General features: G+C 36.7%; 1 protein-coding gene across 1 annotated transcript in view; it reads right to left on the bottom strand.

Moving 5' to 3' along the window:
- The window catches only part of TEX10 (testis expressed 10), an 81169-nt gene that overhangs the window by 11113 nt on the left and 44091 nt on the right, over positions 1 to 25965 (bottom strand). Inside the window, exon 10 of the mRNA XM_037850852.1 lies at positions 12673 to 12820. Coding sequence (XP_037706780.1) covers positions 12673 to 12820 — 148 coding nt within the window. The remainder of the gene's footprint in view (positions 1 to 12672; positions 12821 to 25965) is intronic.

Here is a 25965-nt window from a genome sequence, read left to right as displayed (position 1 = left end):
TAAAAAAGTACGAATAAAGACTTATTTTTTTAAAGAAGGTTTGTACATTAAGTGCCATGCTGAAGTATTTTCTACCTAATTTTATCATAGCATATACAGAAATTTGTCATGCCCTAACACTATGTTCCAAACTTCAGTCACTTAACAAAATAAGACATACTCTTTATTATAAAAATGCAAGGAAAACATCTGAACATCATATAATTCTATATCCCAATCTGGAATTACCACAATATTAGAAGTTCCACTTTTATTTTATTGCCACTGTACTAAAGAAACAAGATAAAGTAGGTAAATGTAGACTGGCCAAAAATCATATCTAATTAACAATTAAAATAAATGATATAACTAGATCAGGGTTTTTTTAAAAAGCCTATTTTATGTCTACGATGTTCATTAAGAATTCTTATCACCTTCCCAAGTATACATGTAACTGGAAACACCTGTGTTGCTACACTTCTAGAGATCTGGAAGTCACCAGTCTGGAGCAGCACTGCAACTCTGTAAGGAATTCCCTGTCAAGGATCTATCTGTGCTAGAAGATCTGACAGACCAAGAATAAGCAATTTTGATAAATTAAAGAACTTCTTTTTTTCAAATCCAGGACCTTCCTGTTCTAACTTCATTAGCTCCATAGAGCCACACAAACATTATGTTCTAAATCAGTAGCCCCAGTAACACTTGGTGCTAAGCTTCACAACAGAGAAATTAACAAAATATGGTCCCTATTTCAAACAAGCTCATGGTCTCAAGCCCCAGAGAAACAGAGAAAATACAAGGTGATAAGAATTAGAAGAGGAGTATGGGCTAAATGCTATACTGGGCGCCAAAGAAGGTGATACACAAGAATAATGAATAGGAATTGACTAGGGTTGGCAGGGAAACCAACTCTCAGCCAGACAAGATGGAACGTGAAAGGTATTTAAAGCAAATATGATCTATGAGGAAAGCAAAGTGAAATGGCTACAGATAATACTATGATGGGGCAAAGTCCAGAGATCCAGAAACTCTTGCTCAGTGAGGAGTTTGGGCTTCATCTTTATAGTTTTCTGTAAGCTCAACTCAAAGCATCAAAACTCTTTTTTCCCCTAAAATCTATTATTCAACCCACTGTCTTTTGTCTTCTGAAAATAATTCTTCTAACAGGCTGTTATTCCACCCTCACTTCAAATTGACTATTTTCAATGAAGCTCCACCAGTCTTTTGCCAGAACCTTCTAACATTGATTCTATTCTTAAGCCTACAAAATCGGGAAATTTTTCAAAAGCCATTATGCCTAATACTAAGAATTTACAATGGGGTGCTTAAGAAGCTTTCCAGAGAGTGAAGGGTATGAGCTTTTGGAGACAGTGTTTACTGGCTATCTCAGTGCTCCCCCTCACACAACTTTCTCTCGTGGCCACCTGTACTAAAAAGGCTATAAAAGCCACCTTCTTTCTTTGGCAGACTCTCCCAGTCTGCACACTTTTACCCAATGAGATCTAAGATGCCTGAGATCTCTAAGGAAAAATTTTGCTTTCCTGCAATAGAAAACAATAGATGGATTGTCACTGCCTCTCATCCCTTCTTCCAAACTGGAATGCAAATGTGATGCCTAGAACCACAGTAGTCATCTTGCACACTTGAGGAAAGGAGCCAAGAGAACTGCAGAAAGGGTGGGTGAAATCACTAACATTCTGAATTAACAGGTACTGTTATTCCACCCTCCAAAATGCTTGAAATGTGTGTGTTGGGGGGAGGGGGATGCGGAATAAGCTTTGTTACTATTAACTGCCACAGGAAAATACCCTAACAGATAAATGGCCTCCTAGTAATACTTATTTTGGGTTCCTAAGGAGGCTTTTTGGCTTTCTTCTTGCTTCTCAATATATACCAAAGAAATCAACTTACCAAAAAGAAATGTTACCATATTTGAATTCTTTAAACCATCTTACAAACAAATCTTAACACATACAAGGGAGGCTACTTCAAATATAATTCAGTGTGGTCAAAATGTCAAAAGTAAAAATGGGAATGATCGAGATTATTGCCAAAGAAACTGGCATTCAAACACGGTGAATAATATTTTTAATTATTAAGGAACACAGAAATCACAGCTACACAAAACTAGAAGCCCTAAAAGAAAGAGATAGATAATTTCAACTATATAGCAATAAAAAATTTATATATGGCAAAACCCACAATTAACAAAAATTAAAAAAATAATAATTTTTTGATACTGTATCATAGAGGAGATATTCTTTTCCCTCTAAAGGTATGAAATACAATACATGGAAAAGGAATTAAAATGTCAAATATATAAAAAGATAATCTAGCTCACACATAAGAGCTATTTTAAGATATAGTATTCACTTATCAGATTAGCAAAGATGTATCAATTTGAAAATATCCTTAAAAATTATAAATATGCATAACCATGAACCCAGCAATTCCCCTTCATGGAATTTATTCTACAAGTATTCCCACAGACATGAAGAATGACATATGTACAAAGTTATCCTGTGTAGCAATGTATATGACAGCAAAGTACTAAAAACAATCAAAGTATTTACCAATGAGGGGCTGGCTAAATTACTGTGTATCAAAATATTACTGTGTTCCACAAAAAAAGGAGGTAGAGAAGTCAAAGTTGCATTTCTACACACCAAATGAGAAATTTAATTTTTAAAAGATAACATTCATGTTAACAACAAAATAAAAAATAGCTACAGAACTGGAAGGTATTTTTTTTAAAACAAAGTTCTTGACAACAAAAATTCATCTGATCCATCAACAAATGAATGGACAGACAAAATGTGTTATATACATAACATGGAATATGAGTCAGCCATAAAAAGAATAAAGTTTTGATAATGCTTGATAATGCTACAATAGCTGAACCTTGAAAACATTATGCTAACTGAAACAAGCCAGTCACAAAAGGACAAATATTGACAATTACACTTATGTGAAATAGTGAGAACAGGCAAATTCAAAGGACAGGAGGTAGATAGAGGTTTCATGGAGCCAGAAGAGGAGAAAATGAAGAGTACCTGCTTAATGGATCTATAATCTCTGTATGGGGTGATAAAAAATTTGGAGAACAGTGGTTAGCATTGTACAATACAATTACTTTGAGAATGTAATTAATACCACTGAATTGCACTCTTAAAAAGGGTTAAAATGGCAACATTTGTTATATATTTTTTACAATAAATATAAAAAATTAAACATTCCTCAAAATTAAAAATTCATTGATTGGACTTAAGGATAGATTAGACACAAGCAAAATGATCAGTGAACTTGAAGACATAGCACAGAAGGCGTGCAACAGAAAAAAAGACTAAAAAATAAAAGAATAGAGTCTCAGTGACTTGCAGGACAATTATCAAGTAGCCTAATATACATGCAATCGAGTCAGAAAATAGAGAAAGGAAGAATTCCCAATTAATTTTACGAAACCAGGACTGCTCTGATACAAAACCAACAAGAAAAGAAACGACAATTTCATGTTGCCCATAAACATGCATGTAAAAATCATTATGAAAAATATTAGCAAATAAAATCCAAAAATAAATTTAAAAGGATACTACACATCAGGATCAAATAGGATTTATCCCAGGAACACAAAGCTGCTTGAAAAAAGATCATTGTAATTTGCTATATAAACACAATAAAAGGAGAAAACCATCTGACAACAATAGATGTAGAGAAAACAAAAAAGTCCAACCACCTATTCATGATAAAAGCCCTCAACAAACTAGAAAGAGAATGGAACTTCCTCAACCTGATAAAAAGTATCTATGAAGATCCTCCACTAACAACATACCTAATGATGAAGAACTGAATGCGTTTCTTCCAAGATCATGAACAAGGAAATGCGACCTTCCTAGCCCAATCATGTTCCAAGATCATGAACAAGGAAATGCGACCTTCCCAGACCAATGAATGATCCCAATAGTAACAACAGTAATAGTAATAATAATAAATATATGCCATAGAGATTGAAAACGAAAAGGTAAAACTCTCTTTATTCATAGATGATATAATTTTGGTGCAGAAAATCCTTTAAAATCTACAAGAATGCCACTAGAACTAAAATTAATGCATAGAGCAAGCTCGCACAAAAATCAACTGTATCTCTATATAACGGCCAACAAACAATTTGGAAAAGAAACACAATACCATTCACAAAGCATAAAAAATCATTAACTATGTATATGGGAGTGTTAAGTGTTAGAGGAGCATTGTGTATATGCAACCTACTCTCAACTGTTTTAGAAAATAGATCTAAGACAGAAAGAAAGACATAACAAATATGGCAAAATGCTAATAATTGGTGAATATGGGTATCTGGGTGGGGGTAGCTGGAGTTCTATGTATTGTTTTCCTCTATTATTATTGTAAATTTCCTGGTAAGTCTGAAGTTACTTCAAATAACAAGTTAAAAAATTAAAACACAAAGAGATAAATTTAACAAAATAAGTACATTAAAAAAATTATAAAACACTACTGGAAAGAAATTAAAGACTTAAATCAATGGAGAAAATATACAATATGAGACGGATTAGAAGATTCAGTAATTGTCAGAGATGTCAATTCTCCCCAAATTGATCTACAAATTCAATGCAATCCCAATGAAAACTTCAACAGGTTTTTGGTAAGAAATTCTCAATATATATACATACATGGAGGTGCAAAGGTTCTAAATGAGCCAACACAAACTTGAACAAGTTGGAGGACTCGCATCACCAAATTGAAGCTACAGTAATCAAGGCAATGTGGTATAAGGATGGACAGAAAGGAAGGGAAAAGGAATATATATTACTAACTCCAAACTGCAGAATACTGATTTTTAAACAAAAGTGCCAGAAAATTTTAAGGGAGAAAGGATTGTCTTTTTAACAAATAGGATTAGAAATGGATATCCATATGGCAAAATACTGAACCTCAGCCCTTACCTAACAACTTATAAAATAACTAACTTGAAATGGATTATAGAGCTAAAACAATAGCTTTTAAAAGAAAACACAGAACACGTTCCCAAATTTGGGATAGGCAAAGATTCCTTACATAGGACATAAAAAGCACAAATCACAGAAGAAAAACTGATTAACTGGATTTGAAATTTAGAATTTCCAATCTTCAAAAGATACTGTCAAGATAATTATAAAAGAAGCCCCAAACCAGGAAAAAACACTTGTGACTCATCTATCTGTGTATCTGACAAAGGATTTGTAGTATCAAGAGTATATAAAGGACTCTTGAAAGCAAATAAACCAATTAAAAATTGGGCAAAATATTTTAGGCCGACATGTTACAAAAAAAAAAAAAAAAAAAAAAAAAAAATCACCACTAAGCATATGAACACTCTCTCAAATCATTGACCACTGGGGAAAAGCAATTAAAATCACGAGATACCCATGCACATCCATTAAGATAGTTAAAATTAAAAAGAATGACTATACCAAGTGTTAGCAAGGATGCAAAGGCACCTGAATTTTTACACAGTGCTGGTGAAAATGTAAAATGATATCGTTATCACAAGCGCCAGCAATCTCATTCCTTGATGTTTACCGGGAGAGAAATAAAATCATTCCTCTACGCAGACTTCCAAGGTGAGTATTCATAGCAACTTAATTCATAACAGTCAAAACTGGAAACAACCCAAATGTCCATCATTAGAGTGGAAAACAATTTGTGACATATTCATAAAATAAATAACTACGACCCAGAAATTTAAAAAAGGAATGAACCACTAGTCCACACAATAACATGGATGAATCTCAGTGACTGTAAGCTGAAAGAAACCAGACACAAAAGAGTGAGTACACACACTGCTGTTCTCATTTATGTGAAATTCTAGAAAAAGAAAAGCCTAATTGTGACAGAAAAGCAGATCAGTGGTTGCCTGGGGCTGGGGTTTGCAAACAGCCTGAGAGATCTTTGGGATGACAGGAATGTTCTACATCTTGATTGTGATGGTGGTTACACAGTGTATAAAACTGTCAAAAGTCCTATAATACACCTATAGGCTTTTAAGGACTATCATACTTAATACCAAGTATTATAAGTAAGGTATTAAATACTAATAAGTACTGGATAATTAAGTAAATTATACTTCAAAAAGTTGTTTTTAAAATGTAACAGCATTAATTGTGTTTTTTCATATACCTCCCCATTTTTAATACCTTGTGTGCCAGTTTCGATATATTATGTCCCCCCAAAAGCCATGTTTTAATCCAATCTTGTGGGACATTTGGATTAGGTTGTTTCCATGAAGGCGTCTTTAAGAGACGCCTGGGAGCCACAGAGATGCTAGCAGCCAGACCCAGATTGCTTGCTGACGCTTAACAGATGCTTGGAGAAGTGGACAGAAGGAAATCTGGAGACGCTAAGCTAAGAGATAAAGACCAGATTTTGCCCCAGAGAAGCTAATAAGGTGATACACCCACAGACACTTAGGAGAAATGCCCTGGGAGAAAGAAGCAAGGATGCACAGGAGCTGAGAGAGAGGAGCTGAAACACAACCCAGGACCAGCAGACACCAGCCATGTGCCTTCCAGCTGACAAAAGTGTTCCAGACACCACTGGCCATTCTCCAGTGAAGTTATCCTCTTGTTGACACCTTAATTTGGACACTTATGCCCTTAGGACTGTAAATTTGTGATCAAATAAAACCCCCTTTACAAAGCCAATCCATTTCTGGTATTCTGTGTAACAGCAGCATTAGAAAGCCAGAACACCTTGTAATAGTGACATACATTGTTCTTGTTCACGTAAAAACTTTATTATTACTTGTACAATCAACTACCATCTTTGTCCACTCTAGATTTCACGGCTATACAGTCCCAGTTTTTATCCTCTAGCTTGCCTTCTGGTGACATGCATGACTCTAGCTTACTGTTTTCACACTCAGCTTTGGTAATTACACTTACATACGTTATTGTGCTACCATCACAGTATTGTGCTATCCATTTCTGAACCTTTACAATCAAACTGATTGAACATTCTACTCCTTAAGCATCGACTGCCCAATCATTGCCTTGTTTCTATCTCCTGCTAACCCGTGCTCTCTAATTTAACTCTCAGAGTTTGCTTATTATAGTTAGTTCATATTAGTGAGACCATAAAGTCTTTGTCCTTTTCTTTCTGGCTTATTTTGCTCAACGGAAGATCCTCAAGGTTCATTTAAGTTGTTGCATGCATCTTGACTTTATTCCATCTTATAGATGCATAATATTAATTAGTGCAAACTAAGGTCTACAGTTAACAGTAACACTGTAATATTCTTTCATTAGTTGTAACAAAGGCAATATACCAAAGCTAAATGTAAATAAGAGGGGGTTATAAGGGAGAGGTATGGGACTTTTTTTTTCCCTCTTTTTTTTCCTTTTTTCTTTTCAGAATAAATGGGGATGTTTTCATATAGACTGTGGTAATGAATGCATAACTGTGATTATACCAGCAGCCACTGACAGTACACTTAGGATGGATTGTATGGTATGTGAATGTAACTTTTAAAAAAATAAAGAGAAAACTACAAGTGCTGGAGAAGACGTGGAGAACGAGGTATACCTATTCACTGTTGGTAGGGAAGTGGAATTGTGCAGCCCCTTTGGAGGGCAGTGTGGCAGTTCCTCAGGAAGCTGGGTATGGAAATGCCATGTTATCTGGCAATCCTGTTATTAGGTATATGCCTGAAGAACTGAAAGCAGGGACATGAACAGACATTTGCACACTGGTGTTTATGATAGTATTATTCACGATTACTAACAGATGGAGGTGGCCCAAGGGTACATCGACTGATGAGTAGAAGGGCAAACTGTGGTGCATATATATGATGGAATATTGTGTGACTAGAGAAAGGAATGAAAGTCGTAAGGCATGCAATGAACCCTGCGGACATTATGTTGTGTAAAATAAGCCAGAAACAAAAGGACAAATATTGTACGGTCTATGACATTGTCTGTTATGTTAAAACTTCAACATCTGTGTGAAACCAAAGGAAAAGATGTTTATTTTGTACAAAATTTAAATTCTCAGTAGCACACTATCTAATTTAAATAGTCTGGTCAGTTTATTTAAACAACCTAATTACAGGGAATCTAGAATGGGGAGTGAGATCTTGTTATTCTGTACAGGTTAATGTAATACCCTGATACATTTCAGAGTATTTGGGGCAGAAAATAAAAAAGTACTTGCACAGTCCCTTGAGAGACTGGAGAAAAATGCTGAACTATTAAACTTCCCAACCTGGGAATTCCTGATTTTCTCTCAAGCATTAGGGACTCCCAACTTAATAAGCCAAGTCCTCAATCTTGAGACTTGCCCTTATGAAACTTATTTCTGTAATGGTGAAGCTAAGCCTACTTATAATCATGTCTAAGAGTCACCCCTAGAGAACCTCTTTTGTTGCTCAGATGTGGCCTCTCTCTCTCTAAGCCAAACTCTGCAAATAAATTCCTATGAGGGACATGATTCCAAGGAGTGTAAGTTTCCCTGGCAACGTGGGCCATGACTCCCAGGGATGAGCCTGGCCCTGGCCCTGTAATCATGGGATTAAGAATGCCTTCTTGATGAAATGAAATAAAATAAAGTTTCAGTGGCTGAGAGATTTCAAATAAAGTTGAGAGGTCATTCTGGAGGTTACCCTTATGCAAGCTTCAGCCAGATATTGCAAATTGCCACAGTATACCAAGTCCCAACCAACAGTATTCCTGAAAAACCTAAAGAACACCCTAGGCTCTATCTAAGACTCTATACAAGTTTTACTTATCAACTTTATTTTTTCAGAAACTTAAAGCCTCCAGATTGTTCCTATGCCAGATAAGCCCTGAAACCCAGACATACCAGTCACTCAAAAACATCACAGTTTCATTCCTCTACCCCATAATATCGACACCCCTTTTCAGCATAATAGTCATTGCCCAGATATCCCTGAAGATTGAGAGAATGATCAAATGAGAGGAGTTGTTGTAACAGAAAAGTTAGGATTTAACAAGTGATTATGACTACTGACTCATTATGCAGATATTTCTTTTTAGTTTCTAGTGCATTAGAGTAGCCAGAAGGAAATACCTGAAACTGGCAAACTGTAATCCAGTAGCCCTGATCTCCGATAATGACTGCATAACTATATAGCTTTTAACTTGTGACCACGTGATTGTAAAAACCTTGGGACTGACACCCACTTTATCCAGTGTATCAGTAGATCAGTAATAAAATAAAGACATGCATGGAAATTAAAAAAAAAAAAAAAAAAAAAGACCAACCCAATTATAGTTACCATATTGGGGAGAAAAAATGTGAAACCAAATCCTTATCTCAAACAACCCAAATATCAATTCCTCATGGATTAAATGAATGTGAATAGTAAAACTATAAAACTTTTAGAATATAGGAGAATACAACGCCTCTTACCTTGGGTAAGAAAAGGTGTACTTAAATACAGACAGAATAAGCAGATATCACAGGGGAAAAGATCAATAAGTTTAACTACTTATACCTAAGAACTTCTCATCAAAAGAGACCAAATGACAGTGAAAAGTCAAGCCATAAACTAGGAGAGGGTAGATAACTCACAAAGGTTTAGTATCTAGAATGTATTTAAAATGTCCACAAATCAAGAAGACAATAAATACTCTATGATTTAGCAATCCCATTCCTGACAGACGCTGGAGAAATTCTTGAAAATGTGCATCAGCACTTGTCAGCAAAAATGTGAAAAAAAATGAACCAATCATGGTATCCCAATACAGTGGAATACTCTACAGAAATGAAAGAGAATGAACCACCACATCAACATAAACATTTTAGAGACTATGTTGAACACATAAAGCAAATCACTAGGGAAAAAAGCTCAGTAACATGTAAAACTAAAATTAAACAATAGAGTCTGGAATTACATACATGGTAAAACCAAAGAAAAACAAGAGCATGGAATACCAAATTTAAAACAGTGGTAACTCTGAAGGTCAGGGCTCAAGCAAAGGCACATTAGGGTTTCAAAATTACTAGACATGGTCTAATTCTTACACTGGATGCATTTTATTATTATTCTTTAGAGTTTATTTGTGTTACAAAATATTCTTTTCCTTCCATTCAGTACTTCACAAAGGACAATTAACCTTAAAACCCTTCGGGGGCCCTGAAAAGGGAATCCCCGTTTGGTAAAAGTATTTCTGTCCAGAGTCCTCTTCCCTCTGGACCCTTCCCTGCTCACTGCTGCTTCCATCATTAACAGATGATACTGTTTTTTTCTTTACTGCTAGGAAGGAATGATCACCAAGATTTGACATGAAAAATGGGAAAGGTCCAGCCCAGTACATACAGAATATTACTTCTATAATAGGAAGGGAACAAAAAAATAGATACAGTCATTAGTAAGACAAAAAATATCTGCAAGAATACATTTAGAAATTGACAGAAACTGGGGAGGGGAACTGGGTAATCGAGATGGGATGAGGAAAGACTTTCATTATGATCCTTCTCTCCTTCTGAACTGTACCTATTCAAAAACAGTTTCTTTTCACAAAATAAAAACATTACTGTCTAGGCAGATGAAACTACTACAAAACAACCATGCAATCCCACTCTACTGACTAATATCTTGTCCAAACAAAATGATTAGAAAAATAAAATTTTACACTAAGGATGAGCAGAAAATACGAATATTTCAAATATTTTCACATGAAAAGGAAGAGTTAAATATAGCAAAATTTATCCAAAAGAAAACTGAAAAGTATGCTTAAAAACTTCAAAAGCTAAAAATGAGACTCAGATTTTTCCTAAGTTACAAAGTCTTAATGTTTCAAAGTAAGCAACCTTGAAGTTTAATGTATGTCTTTGCCAAATGTTCACCTCAGAAACACAGCTAGCTGGTCACATTTTCATGACAACTGTATTTTGGCTTTACCCAGATGAGATTCTTATAAAAGCTTAAAATTATCAGTTAGAAACTAGAGAGCTCCAGGCACCCTCTAACATCTTTCTAGTCTAAGACCTCATGAAAACAAAGTCCCAAAACATATGAGCTGCCCATCTCACCAAACTACATAAGTGGCTCTGGCAGATCTATACCTGGAATACAGACCCACTAATCCCCCATTCAACCCCTTCTGCAATATATCACATGATCATCTAAACATATTAGAAATAATCTGTCCTTTAAAATCACAACTACTACTCCTGTTAACAAATCCAAACCCCTGGATCTAGTATTCAGGGCCTTACTCTTCTTCATTCACTACGTAATAAGATAAAATTTCAAATATTAAAAAAATAGTTTGGCTACCCAAGTCATTGTTTCTTTTCACTTTTTAAAAACCAGTATTTATGAAGCATCTACATGTAAACGCAGCATCTGGCACCTTGCGTAATGGAGGTGATAAATGTCACAGGCATGACCTTAGCATTTTAACTCAAGACTCAGACAAAGCCAAGAGACAAATTGTTACTTAAAAATAAAGGTATGACCCTACAAGATAGAAGAACAGGAAGAGAGTTCAGAATAGAATAAATGAAGTAGTAGTCTGTATAATATAATCAACTGATACAGCAACAAAGCCAAGAATTAGGTTGTAACTTGAATCCAGAGACTACCTATGGAGAACACTGACAAAGAGGGCTTTGGCCAAGCAACTGGAGGTTACAGGAAAAAATTAGACACGTCCTGTCTAGAGGCCTCCAGATCATTAAATAAATCAGCCAGCAGAGAAAAAAAACTCAGAATTTGCATAAGAGGGTCAAACCAAAATTACTTAGGATGAGGTAACTGCATTCCTACTGAGCAAGCACTTTTCAAAGCCAGGGCAGAAACCTAAGAAATAAATATAGATATTTTTTATGGAATTAAACCCTTACTACTAACATTCACAATGTTTCTGCATATTTAGTTTAAATATTTGTAACATTTAAGACATTTGGTCTATTAAGGTAAAAAGATCTAGCTTACATTTCCAATTTAAAATATGTCAGTAATTAACTTAGATTTGTGATTTTAATTTGAAGTCTCACTAAACAGCTACTGACACATAATATATTAAGACTTACATATTTGTAGGATTAATTTATTAGATAAGAATTAATTAACTAAATGTGAAAGTTTGTCAGAAAACTGAGCTACATGAAAAATACTGAATATATTAAATTAAAGATAGCTAAAATGGCTTAAAATTCTATTAAGTAAGTTTGTAACTAAGTTTGCATAAATTTACTCTATTAAAAACTAAGATTTGTAAGCTGAGCTTTAAAACTTAAGAAATAGGGTTTTAATGTTAATAAACTACAGTGATACTTAAAACCAAAGGAACTGCTGAATAATCTTTTCTGTTCAAAAAAGCCACCTTCAAGGATACCAATTACTCTTAAGTCTTCCTCATTCCTCAAGATCTAAGCCAAATTGCTCCTTTTCCATGAAGGCTTTCCTCTAATTATAAATAGATGAATCTATCCTAGGCTAGATAAAAGAAAACTTCTCTCTAACCAAATTACTGATTTGTTCTATTTTAATGGCACAACACCTCTTTTAGAAATATACATCTTCTATTCAAGATTATAAGCAGGAATCGTATCTTATGCTACTCTATATTTCTAAAAGCACCTCGCGTAAGGCAATCCTAATATATAATAATTATTTGGTGGTTGAGCTGAATTTGAATAATTGTCAGTTTTTTGTTAATGTGCAGTTACCTCTGCTACATCCCAGTGGTGTAAAAACTGATCCAAGTCGGTAAGGTAGAGGAGCACAGAGGAAAGCGGTGTCTGGATGACATGAGGAACCCCTCGAAGGCTCTGAAGCCAAGTCAATTCCTCTTTCGAAAATCCTAATATAGGTACAAAGAAAACCAATTAAAACAACCACAACAAAATCACAAAGCCAGTGACATTCTTCACAATTTTTCAAAGACACAGATGACATGTACCTTCAAATTACACTCTTCTCTAAGAACCTGGTTTTCTCTGAGTTTCTGCATTTAACGCCTTATTTTAAAAAATGAATGCTAGCAATGGCAGTTAATTTCATTTAATTACATACACAAAGGATATCATCTGACCCAATCTTTAATACAGGAAGAAAGGTACTTACTGCAGGTTTTACCACTTACACTTAAAATACCATGAAAGGCACAATCTTTCCAATTAATGATAGGTTTAAAAAGGCAAATGAATAAGTAGCAATAATATATTCCTTCAGACAAATAGCCAACTATATGCCCTTACCAATACACCTTCAAATATTTTTAAACTGCACTATTCCCCTAAGTCTTTATTTAAATTTTGAATATACTTCTGCAGTTCCCTGAACTAAACTTTATATAACAAAAGTTCTAAGCTCCCTTATCACCCCAATTATTCTTGGCCTAACCTACACAGACAACTTGCCGAAGTCCCTCCTGAAAGGTAGCTCTCAGAATCATGAGAATACTATTAACGTGGTCTGATTCTAGCTCTCATATCACTGTATTTCCATGAATACAGCATCCAGTAGCATCATACTACTGACTCTCAACGAGCTTTATAAACCTCTAAAATAACAGTACCTGTCTAAACCCTTTGACAGGCACTATTCTTATAACATAAAGCAACCCCCCCCCCAAACTCAAATGTGTACATCCAAAAAAAGTCAAAGATGTAAGAGTTTTCATTTATCTTTTAAAATATTCATCTTGCTAGACTGAGCTCATTTTCAGAACCTGTAAAAATCCTTTTGGATTCTGTCCTTTTAACTAAGTCTCCTAATTTTCAGTCTTCAAAAAATTTGAAAGAATCTCATCAACATCACTACCACCCAAGTATAAAAGGAAAAAGTTGAAATAGTACGGCCATTTCAGATATTTCTAATACTTACAAAACTTCTAGACCCATTTTAATAATTTTGTGTGAAGGGCACATGGAATGTAGAAAATGGCTAATGAAAATCTGATATTCTTCATATCAAGTTGATATGTTTAAAATGGATATTCTGTTAATGTTTGTTTTTTACTTATGTAATGGAACTGTCTCTGGCTTTTCAGAAAAAGAGCCAAGTATGTCCCCTTCCATAAAAACAGTGAAGAAAATAAGAAATAAGATAAGAAAGGAATGAAAATATAAATCATGAAACATTCAAATAATTCTCAGCTTTTGATACTTTTACTATGAGAGATTTAAAGCGATGATCATTCAGCTCGCCCTTCCTCCAAGGGCCTCGGCAATGTAGTAGGGTACAAATGTTACTTCAAAGATTGCATTTTTATTAATCAATAAAAACTTTTTCAAGATATACAGATCAATTTATCATCTCAAAACTGAGAACCGAAGATGGTAAGACAGCAAAATCTAAGAAGGTATCTTCACATTAGGCTCTTTTTCTCCTTTTCAACAGCGGGCAGTGAATAGTTACCTGTAAGTTGTTGAAAATAAGAAGCTGAAATATCCACATCACTGATCAACCTGTCTTATCGGAATACTTCCATCCAGAAATGATGATCTGATATAATAAACAAATGAAGTATTACCAAAAAGTGATCAACTTTAGATACACTCAAGAATAATAGTACAGGACATAACTATTTTTCTTACTGAAGGAAGTCTGATTTAATAGCTTAAAACAAAACCCAATTACTTGTACATATCAGGGCTCAATACCATGGTAAGAGAATCTAAACTCTACGATACACTGAGATTTACATTTATGTAGTTTCATAAAAAGACTTAATTGGTCCATATAACTTAGGAAATACCACCCTATTGGAAAGTCAAACCCAAGGAATGAAGATCAAGTTTTACTTTTCATACTAGGTATAGTTCTGTGTTATTTCTATTATATTTTTAGATGCACTTCAGCAAATGAGTCAAGTTTAAACAAGCCCCAGCTTTCTACTTATGTGAAAGTATCTTCCTTAGAGAATAGTTCGTATTAAGACAAAAAACTATGTGTTCCTTTACTTAGCAAGGTTGTAACTAGGTCTGTTTTGCACAAGTGCAGCTAAAGTATTGGCTGGGGATTCAAGGGAATAGCTAAATGTAAAGCAGCTTCTCATTAAATGAGGATTATATGGTTCCTGCTATAGATGATTTCCAGTGACTCTTAAAAATTTCCTTCAACAGGAAGCTAGAAATAAAGAGAGCAAATATCAACCATGGATATAGCAAAAAAAAAAAAAAAAAAAAGGCTGAGAATAATCAGAACAATACTATAAATTTTATCATAAAAATATGAATAAATGTGAGACAAAATTCAGTTACTAACTCAACTAGAACTTAATTTTTTTAACCATTTTACTAATTTTATTTATATTTACTAATATTCTTAAAATTAGAGGGATTAAAAATAACAAAAACACCTCTATCATTTCAACACAATGAGCAAAGTGATGTGGAAGGAGTATCACAAGCTAGTAAAGGTTATAAAAAGCCAGGATGCCCAGTAGAAAGTAGCACAAAACGCGGTGGTTAGAAAACAAGAGCCTCCTGAAACTAGTAAAAACAGGAAGCAAGGTGCCATCCAGTGGCCAAAGTGGTAGCAAATTCATTTAAGAATCTACTCTGAACAAATGACAAGCAATACACTAACTGAAATTTACTAATTTAAAATTACGATGACAAAATACTGTCCAAACCAGAATGCTGCTGAGAGTGAAAGGAGGTGCTATTACTAATTATTCTGGGACAAAAGGAATGAACTAGAACTGTTGCTGGCAAACCAAGTGACAAAGTCACCCTACTTAAAATCCAAGACAAACTTCACTTTACTCCAAGGAATTTCTGCCTCCTCAGAAACTTTACCTTTCCATATTTATGTCTCATGTTCCACAATCAGTTGTAAATAATCCAAAAGCAGAGAGGATTAAGGACTGAAAACAAACCAGTGGTATGACTACGGAATAACATAAGTAAAACATTATGGGGAAAAAGTCAACCTGTGCAAAACTGTAAATGGGTGATAAAATGGTAGGGCAGCAGCTCTCTAAGTAAACTTTTTAACCGCTTGTTAAACCATACTTTGGAAGTTATCACTTTTCTGTATTTATGTTATTTTTCACAATAACAAAATGTCGGAAAAAAAAAACAGGTCTGACTCCTGAGGTGTACAATCTCCCTGGCAACGTGGGACATGGCTCCTAGGGATGAGCCTGGACCCAGCATCGTGGGATTGAGAGCCTTCCTGACAAAGGAGGCGAAGAGAAACAAAATGAAGCTTCAGTGGCTGAGAGATCACAAATGGAGTCAAGGTCATTCTGGAGGTTATTCTTGTGTACTGTATAGATAACCCTTTTTGGTTTTTAGTGTACTGGAATAGCTAGATGGAGACACCTGGGACTGTTGAACTGCAACCCAGTATCCTTGATTCTTGAAGGCAATCGTATAAATATACCTTATATGGTATGACTGTGTGACTGTGAAAACCTTGTGGCTCACACTTCCTTTATCCAGTGTATGGACAGATGAGAAGAGAGAAGGGAGACAAAAAGTAAATGAATAATAGGAAGGAGAAAAGAGTGTGGGATGTTTTGGGTGCTCTTTTTTACTTTTATTTTTTTTATTCTTATTTTTGGTTTTATTTTTTAGAGTAATGACGGTGTTCAAAGGGTTGATTATGGTGATGATACTGTGAACAACTGACTGTATATTTTGGAAGACTGTATGGTGTGTGAATGTACCTCAATAAAATTGCATTTTAAAAAAAAGGTGGAAATTGTCTCAAAAGATATGGAATATCTTTAACCATAGCTACCTCTGACAAGGGAAGCAAACTCGAGGAGGGGATGAGAACTTTCCTTATTTTAATTACCCTTCTCTTTAAACTTTTTGCAACAAGCCAATATTACATGAATGATAAAGATATCTCTTAAATTTTCCAGGTTCTGATTTATTCACTTTGATGTCCATGTTTTTAAAAATGTGATAGTTCAATGTAAATATCTAAAACTCTAGAGCTTAAAAGTCTGCAAACATCTCTCTCCTATTTTACTTCTTCTTTGGAAGAACTTTTTTCTTTTTTTAAATTTTACACTTTCTTACTTTGCACCAATCTTTTTTCCCCTTTGGCTGCTTTTAACCTCATTTCCCTTCAGTCTTTATAAAATACTTAGATGACAAACTAAAAAGAGGTCTTTATAATGCAATCTGTGATTTGCACAGAGCTGTTTCTTTCCAAATGTGAGCCTGAGAGGTTTGATCGCTTTTGTGGATTTCATTGTTATTCCTCTGGGATTCTAACTTAAGGATAAAATGAGAGTTTACTCAATTAGTGTAGTAGTCATTTCAGTAGCTGACCTTGTTTCTACAAGAAATATTTTTCAGTCCTAGAGTGGATCTATCTGAATTGTCTCCGATTCCAGTTATACGTTACCTTCCACTCTTGCACTTTTGTTTAATAAAATATTCCCCAAAAACGTTACAGCATCTCTTAAGAACATTTAATAGAATATGAGGAAAAAATACAATGTATTATTGACATTTTCACACCAAAATAAATTATTGGTCTTAATTAAAAAAAAAAAAAAAAGCTAAGGGGGAAAATGGAGGCAGAGCAAACTTTCCCACTGTGGAATAACTAGAGAACAGGCAGAAAAAGCACATGACAGCAGTTCCAGGGTCCAAGTGGTAGGAGGGGACTTCTACATTATGCAGGGAAGACCGGAATGAAAGATGGGGTGAGTTAATTAATCATGACTGCCATGGGCCTGCCAACCGGAGCAGGTAAGAGAAAAACTGCACGCTCCCGCCCTCCTGTCTCCACAAACAGCAGGGACAACACCCTCCTCAGTACAGCAGCTGAGAGCACCTGTGTGGGAATACAGGAACTACCTAACTTGGGTTAGCCACACAAAGAGACCTTGTCGTATATGCGGTGCCTGACCCCCAATCCTGAGGCCGGCCACTGTGGGCACCTGATTTTAGGGAGGTCTGGGGGCCCTCCCTTTGGGAGAAGGGACGCAGAGCAAAGCAGAGCCAACCCAACAATCAGCAGGCAACAGAGACATTCTGTGTTCTGCTGCCTCTACTCTTCCTCCACAGAAGCCCACGGCACTCATGGCGTGCACAAGCCGAGAGGAGGGGACAAAGCAGAGTACCACACAAAGCACCAAGAGGCCACAGCTGCGCGGTGGGCCAGGATGTTGTGGGCCAACAAAAGGCAGGGCACTTCCAAGCTTGCTGAGGGCTGGGAATGGTGAAAATCTCAGCCCCTCAGCCCAAGTTACTTGGTTCAGAAGCCAGGAAATCACCAGACACAGCATGCCCTCAGCAGACTCTCCGCAGAGGGACAGAGTGCCCACCCCAGCATCCCCGGGGATGGCAGTCTCCAGTACGCAGAGACCAGATTTTTGTGTGGCTTGGATCCCCTCCCAACAGGCAGCTGCAGTCAGGGAAGAGCAGGCTTGAGGGGAAAAGGTGGCCCAAGAGCACCATCTGCTGGGAAGTCAGGGAAAGTGCACTCTGGCAAATCCCTGATCTGCCAAACCTCCTGCAGGGGTCCAAATAGACTTACATCTACATCTCCCAAAATAACCTTATCAGTATGATCAAATGCCTGAGAACCAGCAGAAAATCACAAAGCACATGAAGATCCAATAAAATATAGCCAAGCCAAATGAATAAAGTAAGAAGCCAGAGGAGACACAGAACTTAGAACTAATTAAAGAGGTACATACAAATCTCCAAAAGAACGTCAATGGGATGGTTAAAGACATAAAAGACATCAGGAAGACACTAGAAGAGCATAAACAAGAATTTGAAAGAGTAAATAGAGAAATCGCAGCTCTTATGGAAATGAAAGGCACTGTAGAACAAATTAAAAATATACTAGACACATACAACAGCAGCTCTGAAGAGGCAGAAGAAAGGATAACTAAAGTAGAGGATAGACCAATTGAAAAAGAAAAAATGGTGAAAAAGAAGGAAAAATTTGAATTAGAGCTCATGGAAATGATGGACAACATGAAGCGCACAAATAAAAGAATCACTGGTATCTCAGAAGGAGAAGAATAAAGGGCTGGGAAGAGTATTTCAAGAGATAATTGGGGAAAACTTCCCAACTCTTATTAAGGACATAAATATGCAACTCAAAGAAGCTCAACGAACTCCAAAAAGAATAAATCCAAATAGCCCACTGTGCACTTGCAAGCCGCTGGGGTCGGGGAGGGCCTCTTGGTGCTTCCATGTGGCACTCTCCACTCCAAGACACACACCAATCAGAATGGCAAATGCTGAAAATAAGGAGAAAGTCCTGAGAGCAGCAAGAGAAAAGCGATTCACCACATACAAGGGAAACCACATAACACTAAGTACTGACTACTCGGCACCATGGAGACAAGAAAGCAGTGGTATGACATATTTAAGATTCTGAAAGAGAAAAACTGCCAGCCAAGAATTCTTCATCCAGCAAAGCTTCCCTTCAAAACTGAGGGAGAGTTTTGTTTGTTTCACATACAAACAAATGCTGAGAGAATCTGTTAACAAGAGACCTGCCCTGTAAGAAATACTACAGAGAGCTCTACCAGCTGAGAAAATAAGAACGGAGAGCGAGGTCTGGAGAAAAACAAAGAACTGAAGAGTATTACTAAGGGTAACTTAAAGGAGTAAGAGATGAGTGGGAAAAAAAATAGATCTGACATCTAAAAACCAAAGGACAAGATGGTTGATTCAAGTACAGCCTTTAGCCTTTAGAGTAATAACTCTGAATGTGAACAGATTAAACTCCCCAAATAAAAGATACACACTAGCAGAATGGATTAAACGGCATGATCCACCAGTGTGCTGTTTACAAGAGACTCATCTTAGATGCAAGGATACAAATAGACTGAAAGGGAAAGGATGGGAAAAAAACACTCCACACAAGCTGTAACCAAAAGAAAGCAGGGGCAACTATACTAATATCAGAGAAAATAGACTTTAAATGCAAAGATGCCATAAGAGACAAGGAAAGACACAATATATTAATAAAAAGCACAATTCACCAAGAAGAAATAACAATCATAAGGGTTTATGCACCCATTCAAGAAGCTCCAAAGTATATGAGGCAAAAACACTGGCAAAACTAAAGGGAGCAATAAATGTTTCTACAATAGTGGGAGACTTCAATATACCACTGTCTTCCATAGATAGAACAACCAGACATCAGATCAATAAGGAAATAAGAACCTAAACAATGTGATAAATGAATCAGACCTAACAGATATATGCAGATGAATGCATTCCAAAACACAAAGATATACATTCATCTCTAGTGCTCAGGGAACACTCTCCAGGACAGATCATATGCTGGGGCACAAAGGAGGTCTCAATAAATTTAAGAAGATAGAAATTATTTAAAGCACTTTCTCTGACCATAATGGAATGAAGCTGGAAATCAATAATCACCAAAGAACCAGATCTTTCACAAAATATATGGAGGTTAAACAACACATTATTAAATACTAGGTGAGCCAAAGAAGAAATTGCAAGAGAAATCACTGAATATTTGGAGATGAACGAAAATGAGAATACAACATTTCAAAACCTAAGGGATGAAGTGAAGGCAGTGCTGAGGGAAATTTCCAGCTCTAAACACATACATGAAAAGGAGAAAAGAAAAAAAAAAAAGTTAAAACCAAAGACCTAGCTGAACAACTGAAAAAGACCGAGAAAGAACACCAAGCTAACCATAAACCAAGTAGAAGAAAAGAAATAACAAGGATTAAAGTAGAAATAAATGAACTTAAGAACAACAACAACAAACAATAGAGAGAACCAACAAAATCAAAAGTTGGTTCTTTGACAAGATCAACAAGATTGACAAACCCTTACCTAGAACAACAAAGTAAAAACATGAGAAGATCCAAATAAGATCAGAAATGAGAAAGGGATCATCACCATGGATCCTGAAAAAATTAAAAAAAAATCTAAAGAGGATACTATGAACAACTAACTGTATGCCAAGAAACGAGAAAACTTAAAAGAAATGAACAACTTCCTAGAAACACATAAACAACCTATACTGAATCGAGAAGAAACAGAAGACCTTAACAAACCAATCAAAAGTAAAGAAATCCAACCAGTCATCAAAAACCTTCCTACAAAGAAAAGCCCAGGGCCAGATGGCTTCACAGGTGAATTTTACCAAACATTCCAAAAAGAATGAACACCATTCCTGCCTAAACTCTTCCAAAACACTGAAGAAAAAGGAACACTACCTAACTCATTTTATGAAGCTAAAATCACTCTAATACCAAAACCAGACAAAGATACTATAAGAAAGGAAAACTACAGGCCAATCTCCCTAATGAATATAGATGCAAATATTCTCAACAAAATACTTGCAAACTGAAATCAAAAATACATTAAAAGAATTATACACCACAACCAAGTGGGGTTCATTCCAGGCATGCAAGGGTGGTTCAACCTAAGAAAATCAATCAATGGAATACAACACACGAACAAACAGAAAGGAAAAAAATCACATGATCATCTCCATTGACACTGAAAAAGCATTCAACAAAATTCAGCATCTTTTTCTGACAAAAACACTTCAAAATGCAGGAAATGAAGAAAACCTCCTCAATATGATAAAGGTCATATATAAAAAAACCACAGCCAGCACAGTACTCAATGGTGAGAGACTGAAAGCCTTCCCCCTAAGATCATGAATGAGACAAGGCTGCCCACTGTCACCACTATTATTCAACAGTGTGCTACAAGTTCTAGCCAGAGCAATTAGGCAAGAAAAAGAAGTAAAAGGTATCCAAACCAGAAAGGAAGAAAAACTTCCATTATTTACTGATGACATGATCCTATATTTGGAAAATCCTGAGAAATCCACAACAAAGCTACTCGAGCTAATAAACAAATATAGCAAAACAGCAGGATACAAGATTAATGCACAGAAATCAGTAATGTTCCTAAATACTAGGAACTGAGGCAGTTAAAAAATTCCCATTCACAATAGCAACTAAAAGATCAAGTATCTAGGAATAAATTTAACCAAGGATGTAAAGAAAACTACAAAATTCTGCTAAAAGAAATCAAAGACCTAAATAGACGGAAAGATATTCCGTGTTCATGCACAGGAAGGCTGAAAGTCATTAAGATGGCAATTCTACTCAAAATAACCTAGAGATTCAATGTAAAACCAATCAAAATTCCAACAAACTACTTGGAATTTTTCCAGACTTGGAAAAGCTGGAATTTTTCCAGACTTGGAAAAGCTGGAATTCCAGACTTGGAAAAGCTGGAATTTTTCCAGACTTGGAAAAGCTTGGAATTTTTCCAGACTTGGAAAAGCTGGTTGTCAATTTTATTTGGAAAGGAAAGGGGCCTTGAATTGCCAAAAACAGCCTAAAAAAGAAGAACGAAGTAGGAGAACTCACACTTCCTGCCTTTTAAGCCTTGTATAAAGCTACAGTCATCAAAACAGCATGGTATTTGCACAAAGGTAGACATACTGATCAATGGAATCAAATCAAGAATTCGGAAATTGTCCCTCAGATCTGTGGCCAACTGATTTTTGATAAGGCCCCCAAATCCACAGAACCAGGGCAGAATAGTCTCTTCATTAAATGAGGTTGGGAGAACTGGATATCCATATCCAAAGGAATCAAAAAGGACCCTTACACCTCACAACCTATACAAAAATTAACTCAAAGTGGATCAAAGACCTCAATATAAGAGACAGTACTATAAAACTCCTAGAATATAAGGAAACATCTTCAATAGGAGGTAACAGGAGGTCACCTCTTAGACTTTATACCTAAAGCACAAGCAACAAAAGAAAAAACAGATAAATGGAAGCTCCTCAAAATCAAAAGCCTCTGTACCTCAAAAGGTGAAGAGGCAGCCAACTCAATGGGAGAAAATATCTGGAAACCATATATCTGATAAGAGACTGATATCTAGTGTGTCGGTTTGGATGTATTATGTCCCCCAAAATGCCATGTTCTTTGATGCAATCTTGTGGGGGCAAACGTGTTAGTGTTGATTAGGTTGGAAACCTTTGACTGTTTCCATGGAGATGTGACCCACTCAACTATGACACCTTTGATTAGGGTGTGACCTCTTGATTAAATGTTTCCATGGAGGTGTAGCCCTGCCCATTCAGGGTGGGTCTTGATTGATTTACTGGAGTACTTCAAAAAGAGCCATGCAGGCCCAGATGCTTGCTATAGCTTAGAGACACATTTTGGAAACAGATGATGAAAGCAGACTTTTGCTGATCCTTTGGAGATACGAGTCCACAGTTTGTCCTGAGAAGCTAAGCCTAAAGATATTTTGGAGAATGCCATTTGAGACGTAACCTGGGAGCAAACAGACGCCAGCCACATGCCTTCCAAGCTAATGCAGTATTTCTGGATGACAATGCCCTTTCTCAAGTGAAGATATACTCATGTTTATGCCTTGGTTTGGACACTTTTATGACTGAAGAACTGTAACTTTGTAACCAAATAAACCCCCTTTATAAAAGCAAATCCATTTCTGGTGTTTTGCAAATGGCAGCATTACCAAACTGGAACAGATTTTGGTACCGAGAGTGGGTGCAGCTGAGATTGCAAATACTAAACAATTTGGAATGGCTTTTTAAATGGATACGGGGAATGTTCTGGAAGAATTGTGAGGAGCTTGACAGAAAATGCCTCAACTGCTTTGAAGAGACTGCTGATAGAAACATGGACTCTAAAGACACTTCTGATGAGGCTTTAAACAGAAATGATGAATGTGTCATTGCCAACTGGAAGAAAGGCAATCCTTGTTTTAAAGTGGCAGAGAATTTGGCAAAATTGTGTCCTGTGTCGGATGGAAGGCAGAATTTGAAAACGACGAGCTGGGATACTCAGTTAAGGAAATCTCCAGACCACGTGTGGAGGATGTAGCCTGGCTTCTCCTTGCAGCTTGTAGTAAAATGCAACAGGGCAGAAATAAGCTGAGAAATGAACTCTTGGGTACAAAGAAACCAAAAACTGATACTTTGGAAAATTCTGGGCTTCCAGAAAGTGAGACCCCAGAGGCTACAGCCCCATATGAGTATTTAACCAAACATGGAACCCGAATGCTGTTACCGTACAACCCAGGATTGGAGATGGAGTTATCCAGAAAGGATTTGTGGAAAGTCCTATTGTCTGATAGTTTTGACCCTTGTAAACTGCATGCCAAGCCTACAGAATTCTTGCAAGAACTGTATAAATGGAACCACTGCTGGTCTGGACTGGAGAGGCTGGAGAAGGAACAAACTGAAGGAAAAAATTCTTCAAGGATAGAATCATGGAGGTTGAGGTCTGTAGTCAAGAGGTCTCAGGCAGGGAGAGCAGAGCGGTGAATTTGCCCCAGAGGCAGAAGGCCAGCCTTAGGCCTCAATGCTCAGGAAGAGTGCTGCCACCCCAAGCCCCAAAGAGGGTGGAGCATGTTCTTTGGAAAGTGGGGAGAAACTGGCCACCACCCCACTGTTCTGAAGAGGCTGATCATGTGCCCCGGAAATGGAAGAGAGTCCGGGTGCTGCCCGGATGTTTGATGGTGGGGCCGAGAAGGTAGTCTCCCCAATGCATGGATATTTTGGAGCACTCAACCCAGCATTTGGAGAGAAAGGGGCTGCCATGTAAGCCTTTGGAAAGGGTTGGACTCCTGCTCTCTCAAGCCCCAAGGATAAAACGTCATTGAAGAAATGACTCGCAGACTTTGAAATCTAACGGAGTTTGCCCTGTGGATTTTAGAAACTGTTTTCATCCTGTGAACCGTGTTTTCCTTTCAATTTCTCCCTACGGTAAGGTCCACAGATGGAGGAACAATTTGCCTTAGGACAGACCATGCCTGTAACTGATTTTGATAAGATCTGTACTTACCTATTGTTACTGAAATGATTTAAGTTTTTGTGCTATTGTGATGGGATGAATGTATTTTGTATATGGAAAGATCATGTCATTTTGGGGTCCAGGGGGTGGAATGTGTCAGTTTAGATGTATTATACCCTCCAAAACACCATGTTCTTTGATACAATCTTGAGGAGGCAGACTAGGTTGGAATCCTTTGACTGAGTGTTTCCATGGAGACGTGACTCAATCAACTGTGAGCAAGACCTTTGATTGGATAATTTCCATGGAGGTATTACCCCACCCATTCAGGGTGGGTCTTAATTGAATCACTGGAGCCCTATAAAAGAGTTCACAGACAGAAAGAGGTGCTGCAGCCAAGAGAGACACTTTGAAGAATGCACAGGAGCTGAGAGTGGAACTGGAACACAACCTGGGATGAGCAGACGCCAGCCATGTGCCTACCCAGCTAACAGAGGTTTTCCAGATGCCTTCCTTCGGTGAAGGTATACTTGTGTTGATGCCTTCATCTGGACATTTTCATGGCCTTCAGACTATAAACTTGTAATCGAATAAACCCCCTTATAAAAGCAAATCCATTTCTGGTGTTTTGCAAAATGGCAGCATTAGCAAACTGGAACACTCTATTTGTATAATCTGATACTTCCCTGGAACCGTGGGTACCTGTGTGACACCCAAGGCTCACTGTTAAGAGTTCTGAAGCTTGTAAAGTTAGCATTACTCCATACAGCAACTGTTAAAAAAGCTGAAAAAGAGATCAGATTTCAATTAGATGTATGAACAAAGCTGATCTGATTGGGACTGAGATAAATCAGAACACAGGGTAAACGATGGTACTCTCTGTATTTTTAAAGATTCACCTTCTGTGTGAGACCAAAGGAAGAGATGTTTATTATGTCCAAAATTTAAATTTTCTGTAGCACACAATCCAACTTAATCTGTGCAGCCAATTTATTTAAACAACCTAAACACAAGAAAGCCTAGAATAAGGAATGAGATTTTGTCATTCCATATAACTTAATGTAATAACCTGATACATTCCAGGGTATGTTGCATAGGTAACAAAAATTATTTGTAAAGTCCCGTGAAGGACTAGAGAAAAAATATGGAACTTGCAAACTTCCCCATCTGGGAAATTTCTGATACTTTCTCAAGCATTAGGGACTCCCAATTGAATAAACCAAGCCCTCATTCTTGAAGCTTG

This window comes from Choloepus didactylus, chromosome 10 (assembly GCF_015220235.1).
Source record: "Choloepus didactylus isolate mChoDid1 chromosome 10, mChoDid1.pri, whole genome shotgun sequence".
NCBI classification, from domain to species: Eukaryota; Metazoa; Chordata; class Mammalia; order Pilosa; family Megalonychidae; genus Choloepus; species Choloepus didactylus.
This window is presented reverse-complemented; position numbering and strand designations above follow the sequence as displayed.